The sequence below is a fragment of the Hippichthys cyanospilos genome, chromosome 14 (assembly GCF_059441005.1).
Source record: "Hippichthys cyanospilos isolate Australia breed blue-spotted pipefish chromosome 14, RoL_Hcya_1.0, whole genome shotgun sequence".
NCBI lineage: Eukaryota > Metazoa > Chordata > Actinopteri > Syngnathiformes > Syngnathidae > Hippichthys > Hippichthys cyanospilos.
Genome location: NC_142382.1, coordinates 16,639,182 through 16,658,454, shown reverse-complemented (window position 1 = coordinate 16,658,454; position 19,273 = coordinate 16,639,182). Strand labels below are relative to the sequence as shown.

General features: G+C 39.1%; 1 protein-coding gene across 1 annotated transcript in view; it reads right to left on the bottom strand.

The window, feature by feature from the left end:
• The window catches only part of alk (ALK receptor tyrosine kinase), a 229,022-nt gene that overhangs the window by 26,374 nt on the left and 183,375 nt on the right, over nucleotides 1–19,273 (bottom strand). The window contains exons 14-19 of the mRNA XM_088433659.1: nucleotides 15,691–15,801; nucleotides 15,363–15,504; nucleotides 13,591–13,758; nucleotides 12,458–12,556; nucleotides 7,114–7,269; nucleotides 6,010–6,123 (exon numbers count right to left, since the gene is read on the bottom strand). Coding sequence (XP_088289785.1) covers nucleotides 6,010–6,123; nucleotides 7,114–7,269; nucleotides 12,458–12,556; nucleotides 13,591–13,758; nucleotides 15,363–15,504; nucleotides 15,691–15,801 — 790 coding nt within the window. The remainder of the gene's footprint in view (nucleotides 1–6,009; nucleotides 6,124–7,113; nucleotides 7,270–12,457; nucleotides 12,557–13,590; nucleotides 13,759–15,362; nucleotides 15,505–15,690; nucleotides 15,802–19,273) is intronic.

Sequence of the window (19,273 nt, the reverse complement as noted above, 5' to 3'; positions counted from 1 at the left end):
TGAAAGCTGTAAATATGAAATGTAAAATCACCCAATGTTAAGTCAATTGAGTTTTTGGCGTGGAAAACAGAGAATTGTGGGAAATCTGTAAATATTAGAACAAGATAAATGGAAGCAGTCGTCGCATGATTAATTGGAATACTCTGACATTGGAACGGTGTGGATCGGTTGAACTGGGAATGAGCGCCAAAAAACGGGCGGAATAACATGAGGAATAACATGTGTGAGGAATAAGATGAATAACGTGTGAAGTCTTTCGCCTTCTCACAACTATACATATTATTTCATGGACCCCCTGCAGTCAGGCCACGGACCCCCGGTGGCCCGCGGACCCCACTTTGAGAACCACTGGTTTATACAATCGGCTGTGCCCAGTAAAGGGTTAAAAGACTTTTGTCTTTTAAAAGACTTTTGTCTTTTAAACAGTCCTAATGTAAGTGTCATATTTCCTGAACAGTTACACAGTCACAAAAAGCCAGATGAACTCACGATCTAAAACAACCCATTTATGAAAATGGATGGAGAGCAGCTTGAAGGGAAATGACACAGCACCGACCTGCGCAATGGACACATTAGTCCCAGCAAGAAGAGTTAATGTGCGCGCTTTTGTTCAAATGTGTTTGTGTTTAGAGGAGCTATTTAACAAGTGCTGTCCACTGTGGAAGAGTTGTCGGCCTCCGGCTAAGCTGCCATCCATCATTAACGCATTTCATTGGCAGACAGAGGTAGTCCTCACCCCCTGCCTCGCCAGTGAACATAGGTGGGAGTCTGAACGCACGCATGTGTGTAAGCTCTCCACTCCAACTACGAGAGGGAGTGTGGGTGTGCATGTGGAGGAGATGATGGCTTGATGAGTGCATGTCTAGCGATAATGGTTCGAGAGCTGCTGGGCAATTGGATGTGTGCACTGGCTGTAAGGCCTTCTTGTTCTACAACAATATATTAAGTGCTGTCCAAGAGGGACTGTGCTGAATGTTGCAGAACTTTATGCGTGTGGGAGTGAGGAATGCGTCGACTGTGGCTCTGGAGCCAGAAACTCAAAACACTTGCAGTCATGTGGTGGGGATCCTTTCCTGCATAAAACCTACCTGCTGTTGTTATAATACTTTATTAGTAACAACTGTGAGTCTCACATTCACAACCTGAGGATATTTCTGCATTGTCAAAAAAAACCCACTTATCACACATATATATATATATATATATATATATATATATACAAACATATATATATATATATATACAAACATATATATATATATATATATATATATATATATATATATATATATATATATATATATATATATATATATATATATATATATATATATATATATATATATATATATATATATATATGTATGAACTGTATATATATTCATTCACAAGCTGAGCTGGGATTGGTTGTTACCTCTGTCCTCAGGGTATGTGATATAATTTTTGGCCTACAGAATTTGGAAAAATGTGTTTTTAAAATAAACTGGTTCCTTAGTTTAAATCACAACTCTAATTTGTAATGAGTAACATTGTATAGCATTGTATTGGGTTAACATTTTTATGTGACATGCAACATTATGTAAATGATTGAAATGTCAGAGTTCCAATACTGTGGAAGAGGCAAGAAAGTAGCCACCAGAATTCTTATCCCCCACTTTTTGTCTCTCTTTAAAGACAGAATTTTGCATAGTTTTCTCATTGTTTTTTTTTTTTATTATTATTATTACTGAACGCTGTCGTGCGGACTTGCGCCAATCGACTGATGCCGGTTTTGCGATGAGACACCTGAGGCACTATTGTTGGGATGGACCCACTGAGGTGGTTTACTAGGAGAATCTTACCCAATGACATCTGATGCTGTCATGGCATCTTCACACTGAACATTTATTAGTGTTTACCACATGTGGTCTCTTCTGATGGGTTTCTTATTTTCCCTAAATGGAGTTCTTGAGTTTTTCCTTCCTCATCTATGAACTTTGTTTAGGGGACACCTTTGTGTATTTATGAAGTTCTGTGTGATAATTAGTTTTGTGTGTAATAAAATGCAGTATTCATCATTCATGATTATTCACTTTGGCATGCGTAGAAATGCATATGCCGAAGATATGGAAACAAAGATTGTTTGACCATATTGCAGCAAAGGGTGTTTTTTATAGAGCGATTACAAATCAACCTGGTCAGAAATGTATGTGTGACAGGAAATGAGAAATATTGAGTGCCGCACTGAATAAAACCTCCCGTGTCACTTCGGTTTCTCTTCTTGTGCACCTATTTGCTGAAGCTGCCTCCACAATAAGTGAGTGATTGATTTCACTCGCTGATTCGACATGATCAATCGTCCGGAAAACTTGCAGACAAAGACTGACTATTGCCAACGTGCAGGACTCACTGAAAAAAATAACACACAAACGTCCACAAGGAGCTCCTTTGACCGATCGCAGCACATCAATATTTTGTCGGGGGCTCACCAGTTGGTTAGCTTGTAAATATGTTGCATCTATTTCTTCCCTAATCAAGACTTGTGCGTTGATTAACTTCACAGTCACAAATAAACACTGCGTTACAATTGGCCAACAGGAAACATTACATACACCCATACGCACAACCACACATAAACTATTGATGAAATAAGCCGTCCTTAGATATTTGTTCTTGGTTTATGTTTAATAAATATGGGCAGCATAAAATCTGAGCTCAGGCCCTCCCACACAGAGTTTGCAGGTTCTCACTGTTGCTTTGTGGGTTTTCAGTCACATTTAAAAAAAAAACAAAAACAAGCATGCTAGGATTGCTGACCCAGGCCTGCCGGAAGAAATGAAAACTCACAAGTAATTGACCCAACTCCAATGGGTTTACAATTGTCTATTAAATGCCACAAAATGGTCAAAATGCACTTTTTTTTTTTATCAGATAGGGGTTTGTCCAGGATAATAGAGGATGCTATTGCTATGTCAACATAGTTCATTCATGGAACAAGATGACACCCACGCCATACTTTTATATTACCTGCAGCTTTAGTCTGAGCACAAAATGAATGGGCTGAAGGGGCGAGTATGAGTATGAGGGAGAATGCTACAAAGATTTTGTTGTATGTGCGTGTTAACACGTATTGTTGAAAAAGAAGATGGGGTTCAATAAAATCACTGAGTAATAAAGTTTTCCTGGGCAATGGACAAGAATGAATGAGGATGAACTATATTTTACAACCTCTCACTCACTCTCCCACAAAGGGCAACAAATGAATGGTGTTATCCAACATCTAACACGGCCTAGGAGAGGCCATCTGCTCAGTTAACTAGCCAACACAACTATAGGATGCAGCCACCGAGTCGCCCTACAGCACTTTTTTATTTTCTTGGAACTTGACTTCACTCTTTGCAAAGAAGTTTTTACAAGCAAGTTTTGTCTGGTGTATTTTCCTTGCGCCGCATATTTGCGTTTTATTGTAGCCTATGTGTTCTATACATAATGTGTATTTTATGAACAAATGGAAAAAAGATCATAGAAAACGTCCACTCATTTCTAAATAATTGAGATAAAATGCTATATTGGGATTCACCAAAAAGGAAACTATTTTATTTTATTATTATTATTTTTTTAATCTCTTTTCAACAATGTCTTTACAGTTACTGTTTTTTGCAAAAAATTGGTCGACGAGCATAGCAAAAAAGAAAAAAAAATACAGACAATTGACTGTTTTTAAGACGGCGGCTTGCTCACACACTGGTTAGCACATCCACAACTCCCTAAGATACTGGTCTGCAATTGGTCGGCATCACGGAAGCACTAAGATGCTGATCTGCTATTGGTTGGCGTCACAGTTTCCAAAATGGCGGAACGTTAAAGCTTTGTTTGCCTGTGAGTGCTTACAAAACCGTATTAATTGTGCATTTTAGTGCTTAAACTTTAATTTGTTAGCCAAGATTGCCAAGAGTCCCAAGATTGCCAGTGATGTTAAAGAGAGAAGTAAGAAGATGATTTATATGGAAAGGAAGCTAGAGATAATCAAGAAATAAGAAAAAGGCTAAGCTAGGCTACCATCATTATAGAATATGACCATAAGAAGCTTGTCAAGCCACTCAAAGGTAAATAAATCCTCTCTATATTTTTATTCATGAAGTTATTTAATTGTATACATGTATATTATATAAAAGTAGCACTCACTATACTACAGTGGGCCCCCGGTTAACGAACCCCCTGTCTTACGTATTCTTCATCTAACGACATGGACCGCGGCGTTTTTCCGTCCCCCTTTTACGCACAAACCTTTCGTCTTACAAATCATCCAACATGCCGGTCAGTGTGTCTGCACTATTTTTTTCGCTTTGCTGCATCAACAAAAACAACTTTTCTCGCATGTCACAGAAATGCCGATATGCTATTGGTCGATTAAGGCAGTCACGGAGATGCCGATATGCTATTGGCCGGCGTCACGTCAATCGCAGAAATGCCGGTATGCTATTGGCTGAACGCCCTCATCTAGCTTGATGGCACGTGCTGGTCGGTGTGTTGTGAAGACTTTGCAAACTTTTATCTGTTAGACATGGCTTCTAAAATTGCAAGTGGCGGTAAAGGAAGAAGTAAGAGGATGATGACAAAAGAAACGAAGCAGGAGATGATAAAAAAAATACGAAGGAAGCACACGTATAATTAACCTTGCTAGGTACAATACTCAAGAACAAGGAAGCTATGATAGCAAGCAAGTCTTCTCAGGGTAAGACTTTCCTTGCCAGGGGACGGACCTCGGTCAACAACAAAATGTAGAGGCTCCTTCTATTATGGATTAAAGAGAAGAAAATCGGCGGTGATATGTTCTCGTTTGAAAAAAGTTCTCGTTTAAGAAAAAAAAAAAAATCTGCGGGTTGGTCTCTGCTCCCCTCCGCCTCCACCCACCACCAGCTCATTTCACGTCGCCCCAAAGGTAAATGTTATTTTTCCTTTGTATATTTGTTATTTAATTTAACTGTACAGTAGATTATGTTACTAATTTTTAATATGTGTATAAAGTCGTGATGTTTTTACCTAAGGTTTTATAGGTTTGGATTACCTGTCATACGGCGAATTCGAGTTACGAGCCTGGCCGCTGAATGGATTAAGGTCATAACACGGGGGCCCACTGTATTTTGACACCAATTTTTAATGTTTATTGACAATTTTTATGTTTTTACCTGGGGTTTTACACGCATTTGCTATTTAACATAGGTTTGGATTGCCTGCCATACGGCGAATTCGCATTACGATCTCAGCCGCGGAACGGATAAATCTTGTAAACCGGGGGGCCTACCGTATAGTATGATTTTACCTTTCCAGCCTGCTTGAGGCTAGATTTTCCTCCATGCGGCCCCTTAGCTAAAATTAGTTTGACACCCTTGCCATAGCTCATAGGTGTCAAACTATAGTCCTTGAGGAAGCAAGCTCTGCAGGAGCTTGAAAATGATCCTAATCATTTTGAAAAAAAAAAAAAAAAACTAAGCTAAACTTCCCAACTAGCAACAAATCTAAAGTGAACTATAGAGTGAAGGCCTTTTCACACAGTACTTTGCACAGCACACTGCTCACCAACCCAATTATTGTTTCAGTGGTTGTGTAAGTAATTTCTGACTTGGGCTGAAAACTGAAACAAAACATGGAAAAAGTGGACGGCAATGTTACTAATTCCGCGACCCAATGTTGTGAGGTCTGAGGGACAAGTCAAACGGTGTCATAAGGAAGGAATGCACCCGGTTGGTTCAAATTGTTAGAGACATTTGAGTTAAGCATTTAAAAACAAAGTTTCCCTTAATAAGTGCCACTCTTCTCCACTTCAATTGGAGAAAGGACACAGGGCTTTCCATTTGACTTCACATCCACACCAGAGGGAAAAAGCACAGGCTACTTGCTATTTGATACCTTAGCAAAAAAAGTGTGAAATATACAATAAGCACACTTATGCCGTGCTGCTGTCGTTCAAGTGTCTTTAAGTGGTAGAATTATTATGTGGTTTCTTTTCACTGTCAATTAAGTACTTACTTATCATGACTCCTGACACAGCCAACAGCAGGGCAGCTATGAGAGCTGAGGTCCCGACCGACAGACCGAGCGCGAGGTGGGAGAGGGATGGCTGGGGAGGCAGCAGGGACACCTCTGCATGACAAGAGAAGAAAACAGCGTTCCAGTTGTTACCTTCCCAAGAGAACTATTAACATTCTCTTCGCCTCTCTGATCCTCTGCTTAATTAATGATGTGAAAGAGATGACACAACAAAGCTTGAGGGGCTGTGCGGCATATCAATTCCTTGTTGTCTTGACGGGAAGATCTCATTGCTCTTGTGCATGGTGTGGTACAAACCTGCCTGCCGAGAGGGACCATATTGAGACGGTGACCTTTTCTGAACGAGTGAGATACAATAATCCGCTGCTTGTCCTTACAGGGAATAGATTTGCAAATCATCGGGGCAAGGAGAAAGACGAGGTCATCAAGATACTATTTGAATGGAAATACAGCTATTATATAGATTGTAATGATACTGACAACTCCGATATCGATTCATTTCAGATCAACATTCATGTATTCATTCTTCATCCGCGATAACAAATCGTAATTGAAGTGGCAATTTGGGCTTCACAGAGGGTCGCCGCCAGCCCTTTGTTATAGCTTTAAAGTGTGAGAACTAATTTTTAATCGACAGAGCCCCTTGCAAGTGCTCAGGATCGTGAAGAAAATTTCCAAATCCTCTTTTACTTTGTGAGGGACTCTTTTTTTTTTTTTATTTATTTTTTTTATCCTAAATCCTTACCGTGATGAGGGGTTTTATCACACCGTGCGGCAGAGATAAATTACTAATCTTTGAAAGGGACTCAACATGTGGAGCAACAGTTGCTCTTAACACCGTTAGGTACAGTATGCTTATTCCCAGTGCGTATGTGTCATTTTTAATGAATAATAAAGACATTAAAATATTTACTGAGATAAAGATTCACTCAAGCCTCAAAGAAATAATTACATTTCAAGATCAAGTCATTTTCTATTCAGGGTTAGAATTCATTAAAAGGTACACTCATATTCAATTAAATCTATTACAACTACACCCAGGAAGGGAAAAGCATAACACGTTACACAGTTTATCCAGCATACCTGTAGAGTTGATGCAGGACATGCCGTCGGGTGCCAGAATGAGGTCCTCATCACAGTAGCACCCAATGTCGCCATCCATCTCGACACATTCGCCGCTCTCACAGTGACTGCAGTTCCGAACTGGACTGATAAGCACCTCTCCATCGCTCTCCATTGCTATATAAGAAACACAGAAATAAAACGCAATGCCTGTAAGAATAGTTTTCTCTGTTAATATGCAGGTAATCATGTGCAAAATCACTGATGCATAATGTCACGTGCTTCACTTGGCGCATTTGCGTACCTACCTATTTTCATCCATGACAACAAAGCCTGAGCTAAACATATACAAATCTTTATTTTTTTTCTGAAACGTGACTCCAAGAAGCACACTTAAATGTGGTTAAAGATTTACCGCTCATGTCCTCAGCTCACAGACAAAACAGGTGTGTTTGATATAGAGTCGAACATTTTCAGTCATCCTTTATTCAAAAAAATATGATAAGAGACCTCCCATGACTTTAAGGTCATTTTTCTGGAGATGAAGATATTTTGACAGGAGAGTTCTTTCACATCACTTGTGACATGGAAATAATGAAGCTATTATGCCTGGTATGACGTCAAAAACAAGTCAGCATACGAACTTGTCAAATCAGTCAGAATCAGTGATGAAGGAGACATAATTAAAAGACGAGCTGAGTTTGCACAGCCTGAAAATATAATTTGCTAGCAGTTTAGTCACTATTGAATGGTCTGATCCAGACCAAAGCAGCAATCATTCATGTCATCTTAATTTGTTCATACACATTTACAAAGAGTGTTAATGATGTGAACTGCATATGTAGGATAATGACTTAAAAAGTATTTTATTTCAATTTTTAGATCGATGACTGTTTAATGTTTCTGTAGGCCAGTAAAAAAATAAAAACAAAAACAACAATATCATGGACATACAGATGGTACAATGATTCTATTCAGTTTGGATCATATCACATGCAGGTTGTTTAAATGTCCCATTCCTCAGAACAACAATGACATTTTTTGAGAAGGTATACACTGAGTGTATACCTTGTGCGTGGTGTTTCCTAGCCTTGATTTGCACAAATGGCCCTATTGTACTGTATAGAAAAATGTCAAAGAAAGTAGGATTAATGAAATCATGAGAATCTTGTTTGAATTTAATGCACTTCCAAATGAGTAGTTCATTAGGAAACCTTAGGAAATCTTATTTAATTCCCATGACTTATTCTGTCAAAAAGTGGGTATGCATTTATTTATTTATTTTTTTACCTTTTGTCATGTAATGAAATATTGAATTTTTCTGCCTGTTATAATGCATCACTAGTATAGATACATGAAAAAAAAAGAAATATTTGCAGTTTACGTTTAATGAAATTCAGAAAAAATGAAGTCAGATCATTTCCTGCAGCCTTGAAGCTCTCTCATGGCACACTGATCAAGAATCACTGCTATAAAGAAATGATAGCTAGTCCTCCATTCCTGCTTATGATGCAGTTAAATTTATCAGTGGAGTAATCTGCTGAAGCTTTTGGCAAGGACCATCCATACACACTTTGCGTATGCATAGCAACACATAACTGCTAACGTTTCTATAAAGAGCAATCTGGACCCTATTTAGGCAAATTTAGACACCGGCCACAGGACATGACAAATAGATCCAATATGGATTCATTAGGGGCTGTTTCTAGAAACATGCAAGATTGCAACACAATCACTTTCATCTGTCCAACTTTGCCCTCATTCATATTCTATCATGTTTGCATAACAATAAACTAACTCGACACAGCATGCCTACTTTCACAAAATGATGGCATCAATACATGAGTTGAGATAACACTAACTAATAATAATCCATTCATCCATCCATCTTCTATAGCCGCTTATCCTCACAAGGATCGCAGGCTCGCTGGTGCCTATCCCAGCTGGCTTTGGGGCAGTAATCTGAACTGGCTGCCAGCCAATTACAGGGCACAGAGAGATAAACAACCATTCATGCACCTAATCACACTTAAGGACAATTTAGTATGTCCAATTCTCCTGCTATGCATGTTTTGGAGTGTGGGAGGAAACCGAAGTGCCCGGAAAGAATCCCACACAGGCTCGGGGAGAACATGCAAACTCCACACAGGAAGGCCGGAGACAGGTGGATTTGAACTCAAGTTCCTCTAACTGTGAGGCAGATGTGCTATTCACTGCGCCACCGAGTCACCTAACAATAACAATAAAATGTAAATATAACTTAGCAGCGTGCAATGTATCCATTTAAGCATCAATGGCAGTGAATGAGTAAATTTTGAATGAAACTGCCAGGTTGATAACCTTGTTGTTTGTGGAGGTAAACAACTGTTTTGCTTCATATTAACCCTTTCACGCCTATTGAGACAATGCATTACAGAGCTTTTCAAAATATAGGAATGGTATAAGAATAGTAGAAATTAGATGAAATGGCATTCCGGCGCTTCATTGCACAACTGTCTACAGATTCTAGTGACATTTAGAAACTTTTCCATACACAAACCACTGCGGGGCAGACTGTCAACAAAGTAGCTTGCGTTGTACAATTTCTTGTCAATTAACCATCTAGTAGTGGGAAAATATATTGATAATATGTGCTATATTCGTGTGTTATGATACATTACATTAATTACTGTGTATTGTAGAACTTTAATAATTTTCACTTCTCTGGCACATTTATATTATTATTATTAGTAGTAGTAGCATTAGTATTATTATTATAAAATTCCAATGGGACAAAAAAATCCCACTGTCTGTAACCTAATCTATGGAAGAGGGAATTGTTAAACAAATTTTCCAAGTATCCAATACTTATAAACAAGTAATATATGCCATACGTTTTATTTTTTGGGAGAAAAAAAAAAGAATCCGTATTGAAAGGTTAGACCTGTTAACATTTTGACTCTCTTGCAAGCATCTTAAGGTAATCAAAATAAAAGATGGATCTATTAGTATGATATTGTAAGGTTTTATAGTACCATTGCAAACTACAAACATAACTCAATAACAATTCATGTTATAATAGTAATGTACAGTCAAGATAAATGGGGTTGGAATTTGTCCTTGATAACAATTTTGAGAAGTACCGATCTAAAGCCAAACAAAATCCCGAGCTTAGTCCACAACAAGATCTTTTCTATTTCTCCGTGTAGAAAAGAGATGGATGAGAGAGATTACAAAATAACTGACCTGAAAAAAAAATCTGGAAAAGAAAACAAAACAACTGGTGCACACATCACTGACTGCCTGTGATCGGGTGGCAACCAGTTCAGGGTATCCGCCGCTTACTGTGCGAAGTCGGCTCGGGTGGGCACCAGCGAGCCAGCGCCCCTTGTGAGGATGTGAGAACAAAATGGACAGTTGGACATCACTGACTTACTGCACTGCATCAGTTGTTGCCAGCACCAGGTAACCCACAAGGACCACATGAATAGCCTGTGGGTCTATTCTAAAAAGAGCTCATCAACGATAGGCCATTGCGATTTCCTTGAACGGCTGTAGAAGTGATCAAGTAAAACTGCAAATACTTACGGGAATGTATATGAATAAAGTGTTCCATACTGTTATTCATTTGTTTAAATCATTTATTATTCTTGAATTATTGAATGTGTGAACTATTGTGAGAAATCATAGTTTGCCGTCTTCACATGGATGAACATGATACATTATTAATATTACAATGTATAATTCAAGGTAATTTGAGCAATATTCAGAAGCTTGTGTCGACATGGTAGCCACACTGATACCCATGAACTGTGCCTGCTCACCAAATTGCTGAATTTAAACAACAGGATAACTAACCTTAGTCTAACCTTTGTCCCCCTTGTTCTGCTGGTGGGACTTCAATGCTCATGTGGCAGAAAACTGAGACATAGAAGGGTGGGATTGTGTAACTGGGTGGAATACCTTCTTGCCTCCAACCTGAACCCTAGTGGTACTTTGCTATTGAACTACGGTGTCATCATTCATTCGTTCATTCAAAGACATGTTCAATAATGCCATAGGATGCTGTCATGGTTTGTTGGATTTTGGGTTGTGGGTTTATTTTGAGGGGTTCTGTTCCTTTCTGTTTTCATATACGGTTCTGCTCCTGCGTCTCCCTGCGTTAGTTTTGATTTAGTTCACCTGTCCGCGTTACCTGCCCCTCGTGTCCTCCAATCCGCTCCCTTTGCCTGTTGTCCCTGCCCAGCTGCCGTTTGTTTGTCTGATTAGAGTTGAATGTATTTAAACCCAGTTTTCATTACAGCCCGTGTCAGAGCATTGTCAGGTCATGTCATACTGTCTCTGTCGCGTATTTGTAGTCCCGTCTCGCCCATCGTTCCACAGCTCCGTGTTTTTCTGCCGTCTGTCCGTTAGTGTTTTCTTTTCCTCTTTTTCCCAGCCTGCCTGTGCCCTTAGTTTTTGCCGTCCCGTTTTTCCCGCTTCTGTTCCTGCTCGTTGAATTAATAAATATGGATTTCATGAAGTCCCTGTCTCAATGCCCTCCTGCTTTTGGGTCCTCCTCCTCCGCAACCACACCGGCCCTCACACCTGCCGTGCACCCCCGTGACTGAATGCAGTTTGATGGTCAGGTTTGTGGAACAACTTGGCAACCCCCTAGAAGAGCGAGATTTATTGGCTGCGGAGCAAGTACTCTAATCTTCATAATGCTGTTGGCCTTGTTTCCCAGACCCAAATCAGTGGAAGAAGACAAATAAATAAATGGCAGGATGTTATTATTTTCCCATTAAATAAGGGAAAGTAGGATGAACAACTGAGTACTAAGAAACATTAACATGAATCTGCTATGCTTGCAGAACAGCATTAACCAGATAGTTGCAAATGAGTTGATTTGGAGATTGCATTTTTAACATATCCTCCATTATTTGCTGAAAATTCCCAGATTTGCTGTTTTGGTGCTTATCCCAAAGACCCGTTTAATCAGGAAATATTGCTTCTGGTCTCCAAAAAGACTTTCAACAGCTCCCAGGTTCTTTTCAGGGAGCACATCAATAATCAGACAAGTTATCAGTGGTCAGTTTTTTGGTAAAGTAAACCTGTGAAGGCACATGGTTTCAGTTTTTCACACCCAGAAATGAGACAAACAAAATATGGGACAGTTGTGTCCCAATTATTTGAACAATCTGTGCTTCCTTTTTTTTTTTTTTTGCATCAGACTGCCTCTAATGGTCAAATCTAACATATAAAAAGCATAAATGAGCACAGTGCACATATCAATTCTTATATATCTTAGAAGAGCATTGCGATGTTGAATAAAACTCATATAGACGTTCACTACACAGGTGTAAAAAAATAGAGCTTTTCATTCAGCAATACATTTGAAATTCACCTTTCATAGGATAGAGTAAGGGCTCTCCAGCTGGACCAAAGAGGGATGTGCCATCATCACCATCGTGCCTAGGATTGTCATTTAATGAGGTGTTACCACCTGGAACGAAAATTAACAAGTGATTAACTTGCTATTCTAATGATCATTTATCCATCCATTCTCCATACTGCCTTTTCTCATTAGAGTTTCTCATAATCTAATCTCAATTGACTTGGCGAGAGAAAGTGCGCTCCCTGGACTGGTCAGCAGTTAATTGCAGGGTAGATAGTGACAACCAATATTCAATTAAGCCTCATGCCTTTTTTTAAGTGAAAGGGGTGAGTAATTTGTGGATTAAAGGAAAAAAAAATGTTTTGGCACGGGACTAACATGCACATGCCACACAGAGATCTTCCAATTGAGATTCAGTCCCAGATCTACCAGAATTGTGAGGCAGATATCAGTCATTAAATGGCTACTTTATTATTGTCAGAGTTGAATTTCATCAATATTATGTGGAGGATACACCTAGACAGGAAAGAGCACAATGAGCAGAAAATAAGACAGGACAGATAGTGAGCCAAGAAGTTAGGTAGTGCCTAACATCTATGTAGGAGCTTTCAATTGAAAATGAGAGGACAGTCCAGGGAGGTACTGTGACCGTAAGTGCTGTGTTGTGCATGTAGCAACCACACTATGCAACTAGATCACACAGGCATATCTATGGACAAAGAGCAGTGCCATCACACATGTATGTTAGCCACCTGGTGACTGGAGTGTGCCTGTGAGGACCTGCATCAAACCCATGAAAACGCTGAGCATGAATGTACAATGACGATGAAGATATTCTATTCTAAAAACACAATGTGAGAAATATTCACAGTGTTGGTTGTGTGTATGTGCTGAGCATGTCATATAGGAGGCAACATTCGTGCTCGCCAGTCCTATTGAGTTGTTCAATCATGGAGGAAGTCAAAGGCTGGTGGAAGACGCGCATGTGTTAACTGCGATTTAACTTTGAAACTTTTCCAAATGTTTTGCTCTAGGTGTACCATTCATACAAGACGCCATTCTGACAGAGTGATACTGTCACAAGGCAGATGGGCAATTTCATATAAGTTACCATAATATATACAAAAGTCGCTTTTACTGACCTCTATAGCCTCCACCACCGCCTCCAGCCATACAGCCACCTCCACCACCTCCAAAGCCACCGCGTGTCTGCCAGAACTTTTGACAGGCCTGTCCTCCCTGCCCCCCGAGCAGAAGAGGTCTGCCACCCTGACTGACAGGAGCACTGGCATTCCATCCTCCACCCCCACCTGTTACCAGATACAACATATATTATGTTTCATGTAATGAAGTCATGAGGGTAATTATCAATGAGACGGAAAGCATATTCAAATTAAACATCTGAAGAAATCCAGTTAAGATGGCGGAATATTAAGGTTTTTAAAAATCATCTCACAGATATAAAAGAGTTGCGCTACCCTCTCGTCCCCTATAATTGACATGGTCATGCTATGAGTTATGCCATTAGTTCAGCCTTTGCATTTTGAAATGCAGCCGGACGGTACCAACAGTGGAAAAATTTTCATGTCAAAATGATGATCATAGATGTAATGAAGGGACAGCGCTGCTAAATGGCAATTGCTACGCTGTGCCAACTGAAACGGAGAGCATTTAGCCCCATTTCTAGGACAAACTATCAACTAATTTCATCATGACTTTGTTGGAATGTTTTAATGGAAAAAAAATAGGTACCAAAGTGGATATAAAGTTGACAGAACTGTTCACTACAGGTTTGTTTTGTAAGTTAACAAAATGGGACCAAGATACAGTAAACGTGTAACAGTTTTTCTGCCACAAATGTGATCTGTAATGAATAAATCAACCGATTTTTTTTTTTTTTTGATGGGCGACGTAAAAACAAAAACTAAATTGACCTGGTAGCACAATTGTGCAAACATGGTAATAGCAGAGATGCATGCAGTTGAGTTCAGAATTAATCCCATTCAAAACAACCAGAGTACCAAAAACGGCACGGTAATGGCAGTTTCATATGCTGTATTTCTTCCGCTCTAACTGGGACCTGGGCGAGACGGTGGGAATTATGGACTTTGAAAGAGCAGTCAATGTTAGCATAAAATCTTCAGACTTCTTCCATCAGACAATTTGACTGAAAAAGTCACCTAGAACACCTGAACTTCAGTTGCGGTCAATCAGAGAGACTATAAATAGTGGCAGATGTGTGCTGACTCCCAATCAACATGAATTTGATCATGATTGCTTAATCCTGAACAGAACCACTTGTGCAACGACAATAACTGTTGATTTTACTGATTGTGTTCTAGTATACGATTTCAACTTTGTTCAAATTGTTGGGTTCTTTTTAAAAGCAACCTTTGGTTTTTGCTCAGATTATTTTACTTTTTTCCCCCCTTTAATTTCATCAGAATTTACCTGAAGGGGCCATGTATATGGAAACTGGTAAATATTTGTAATCTAAATACTGACAACTTTGCCAAAATATTTGAGGAAGAGGTCACTGAAATATTACATATGTGGAACAACTTTTGCAATAGCTTGCTCTTGCGCTGTATGTTGTGTTTTTAGAAAACATTTTATTTTTTTATTTTCCTTCAAATACTAACTTCAATTATCAGGTTGGACTTAAAAACAGGTATTTTGAATTGTGTAGCCGCTTGAATTACCTTGCCTATAAAATTTGCTACGAAAATACTGCTGCCTTGCCTTCAAAAGCTACACCTATGCCAATGAAAGTTTTGCTTATTTCTTTTGTATAGGGCATAGAAGTAGCGTTTTTGTACTATACAATATTAATATTCGGGTGGGTGGTGTATCTACCCTGGAAAACCAAACAAAACAAACACACACAAAACAAAAACAGATGAATGTGACATACCAGCAGCATTTGACTTCCCATTGCGACCTGGTTGACTCAGGTCGTAGTCCATCTGTTCTAGCTGGCTCTCCGATTGGCTGCTGTAGCCTCGGCCTCCTCCCCCACCAGCAATGATGAGGGGGATGTGAACCCCATTTTGCACCTGAGTAATTATAAGGTATTGTTGTGTGACTGCTGATGATGTCCATTTTCTGTTGCCACGGCAACGTTCAAGCAAAACTACTCGAATGTAAAAATAATCCTAATCTATCAGGGGCAATTTGTGATTCTAAATGCCAGATAACAGTTTCAGGTTTCTGAACATCTTGTTCCTTAACTATCTTCTCACCTTGAAAACATATGTAGCACCTCCACCTCCTCCTCCTCCACCCTTCACTTGAGTCTTATTCAACATCGGCCCTGTCTGTTCCAGGCAGATCTTATTCAGCATGGCGTTGGCCTGTGAGGAGAGAGACAGTGAGAGACAGCTGACAAATTCATCTATTAGGTATTAGTTATGGATGAAAAGATTGATTACTTAATCTGTGCTCGGATACTCTGAATGTGCGTTTCAGATTCAACCATGCATGCTTGAATCACCCATGGGTGTGAGGTATGTGGGGTTTGTGAACCCAAACCCAGGGAGGCAGGTGAGCTCAAAAATAACAATTTAAATTGCCGATGAAAAAACAAAGAAGGTCAAAAACTGTAAAGAGTGACAATCAAAACCCAGAAGTAAACTTACTACAAAAGACTTGGATAAGGGAGTAGGTAGTGATGGACAGAAATGTGCTGAGGCCAACGAGGCTTGTGTCGAGCAACAGGAAGGGTGTGTCCACGAAATGTGTATCGAGGCTCTCTTCATATGGGCAAGACTCAGGAATGATGAATTTGTCATCTTTGTCCTTTGAGCGCAGTAACCGGTGCCTTGCAGAGTGGCTGGACCATGTGACTTCAGTGAGTTGTTTATAATTTGGCACACATTGCAAATATAAAATGGACACATTACGAGGTGGAGATTGCTTGCCATTTCGCATTTTGTGGATTTCGGGCTGCTGTTACACTTGTACATACAACTACAATTGTTAAATATTGTCCGTTGTTGCAATGGAACTTGCACGAAAAAGGAACATCTCCCTGGTTTGGCAACATTTTTATTTAAAAAAAAAAAAAGTGGGAAAGCTATTACAGTAATTCCCCACAAATGAAGTATGGGTGTGTCGTATAAATGGCAACTTAAAAATGTGATTTTTTAAAAAAAAAATTTATTCCATACCATTTGTGGAATATTGATCTGAGAGCCACATAAGGTGAGTTTTGATGCACAGATTCTTATCAGCTGTGTTCTTACAGTAATTACCGTAACGGGACAAGCTGGAAGGCGGATGTCAGTTGGCTGTCAGCAACAAGGGCCTGTTGCAGCTAACAGTAGCTTGGGTTAGCTGAGATTGTTACGGCATTATTTAAAAAAAAAAAGTGAGCAGACAGAACCAACATACTATTCCATCCTTGTTCACACAAAGGAATGATACTAAAACCGAGAGGATCATGTAAAAATTATGATCTCTCTAGCTGATATAATTAAGAGTGCACCGGTTTGAGAGCATGGAAAAGTATTCTAATTGGTTTATTAATTGTGGTCTTTTGGCATATACGTATGATCATAAACTTTGGTGAAACACGATGTTGCTTAAGTTCAGGTTATTTATGGTGAAATGAACTTGAACTGCAGTGCTAGGAAAAGAAAAAAAAAAACAACTGCTTCTGGTGGCATTCAACACTGGCGAGGGGTTTGTTGCCTACGCACAATGTGGGAAATCTGGAACACGGTTAACTTAACGCACAACAAATATATAACTTACAGATATGAACACTAAAAAATATGATGAGTTTACAAAAGATGAGATTCATTCTGTTTTGCTATAGTTTTTAAATTGTGTCTTATACAAGGTAAGACCGAAACTACCAGAATTTGAACCTGAAATCAAGGGCGCGTCTTATACAGAGGCATGTCTTATATTTAGGGAATTACGGTATTTCATAATATAAAACAACAACAAATGGTCTTAAAAACATTTGTTGTATGTCATTCATATTGCAACATAAGCACATTCATGTCATTTTCTTTTTAAAATAGCCATAGAATTCTCAACACGGTTGACTTATAGGGCTTCGAGAGCACTAGATGGCACAATAGAGCAATTCAAACAACATGACGCTTTGAACCATGTGCAAACCATGGTCAATAGACTACAAAGCTTCGTTGCTTCCTGAAACTTCATTTGGCCATCACTAGTAAATCAGGAAACACAGGAATGCAACTCATGAAGACGTACTTTGTGATGAAGACAACAACAAGATCCCGGCAAAAAGTTAAGGGACTCATCAAACTAAAAACATCTATGAACAAAAACAACACAAAACCAGAATATGAAAGCAACAAAGGGAGAAGGCATTATAAACTAAGAAGTGAACAAAACCAACACAACCCCAAAATAAACCAGTGTCAAGACTCCACTCCGAAATTCATGTTTAATAGTGAGTAATAATACTATTTGTGGTGTATATGCGTGTATGTTAAGGGGAAGTCAACCGGCCATAAATTCTTTATCTTCTTTCGTTGTATAAACTTACAACACCACTAGTTTAAACACGGTGTTCTGATTGATACTGAATTTGTGGGATATGAATTAGTATAAAATTGACTGGAAGGCGCATGTATGGATCCTCTGTTTAACAAGTACGCATGTCCCACGAGAGAAGATTGACAGGAAGGCTATCGAGTCAAGTGGAACAGTGTTTTTAAATGAAAGACAATTAAATAAACGGTGCTAGTACATTAATAGCAGTTCAATGTTGATGCCCTTTAAAGCTGTGACAAGAGCCGTTTTTATTTTTTTCAAACTAAGAGCAAATTATTGGAACATTAAATCATGTATTGCAAAATTTTGCTATTGTGACTCCTTTGCAAAATGTTGTATGCCTTTATTTTGTCAAGTTTTGCATTGTTGCATTGTTATCTGTGACACATTTTCTGGCAAATGAGCTGGAAATAAGCCTTCGATGTTTAATGAGTACATTTTTGTTGTTGTTGTTTTTTTTTTCAACCAAAAATGCTTTGTGCTAGTTAGGGGTTACCTGAGGAAAAAAAACAAACAAACAAGGGTTTATTGGGAACCACTGCTGCAGGCGACCCGTGGTTGGCATTGCCAAAAGACGATTCTCCTTTTTACAAATTACGAATGGTGTGCTTATGACAATGTCTCTTTCAAGAGACATTCATTATTCTAGGTTCAGGTATGCTGGGTTCGTGTTAGGCCTCCTTCCTTGAAAGTAGGTCTAGTTTTACTTCCTGACTGAAATTTAGCTAAAAACAGTCACTCAGAATGGTATGTAGTTACGTTTGCAGCTTGAATTTGTCTGACTAGAAAGCTCACTGTGGCTGGGTGCAGGAAAAAAAAAAAAAAGATTGATAGGTGGCAGGGCGCAAAACAAATGCCATCAAAAGTTGCGGAACAGCCGTGCTCACTCTGTCTCTGTCTAAGCTCGTTGTGAATTGTTCCTCACTTTAAGGTTGGGTATGTGACAAAACAAACACAGAAAGCATAGGGATGGTATTTTTGTGGGAAAGAGAGTGGAAGAACATCTGTGTCTGAATAAAGGACACTCACTGCTTAAGACTGTTCTCAGAGTGTTTACACCCAAGTGCTCTTTTCCTTGATGAAGAAAGATACATTTGTCCAAAAGAATAGACCATTGGTGGATACAGTCTCTCAACAGACAACGAGACTGCTACATATATAATTGGGTTCCCTTGACACTTAGATTCAAACTAGTGAACAATTCAGAGTATTCACTTAACCTGACCAATGTGGAGCTGACTAAATCATGTCAAGACACCACAAATCAGTGGTTTACAATGCAGATTAAAA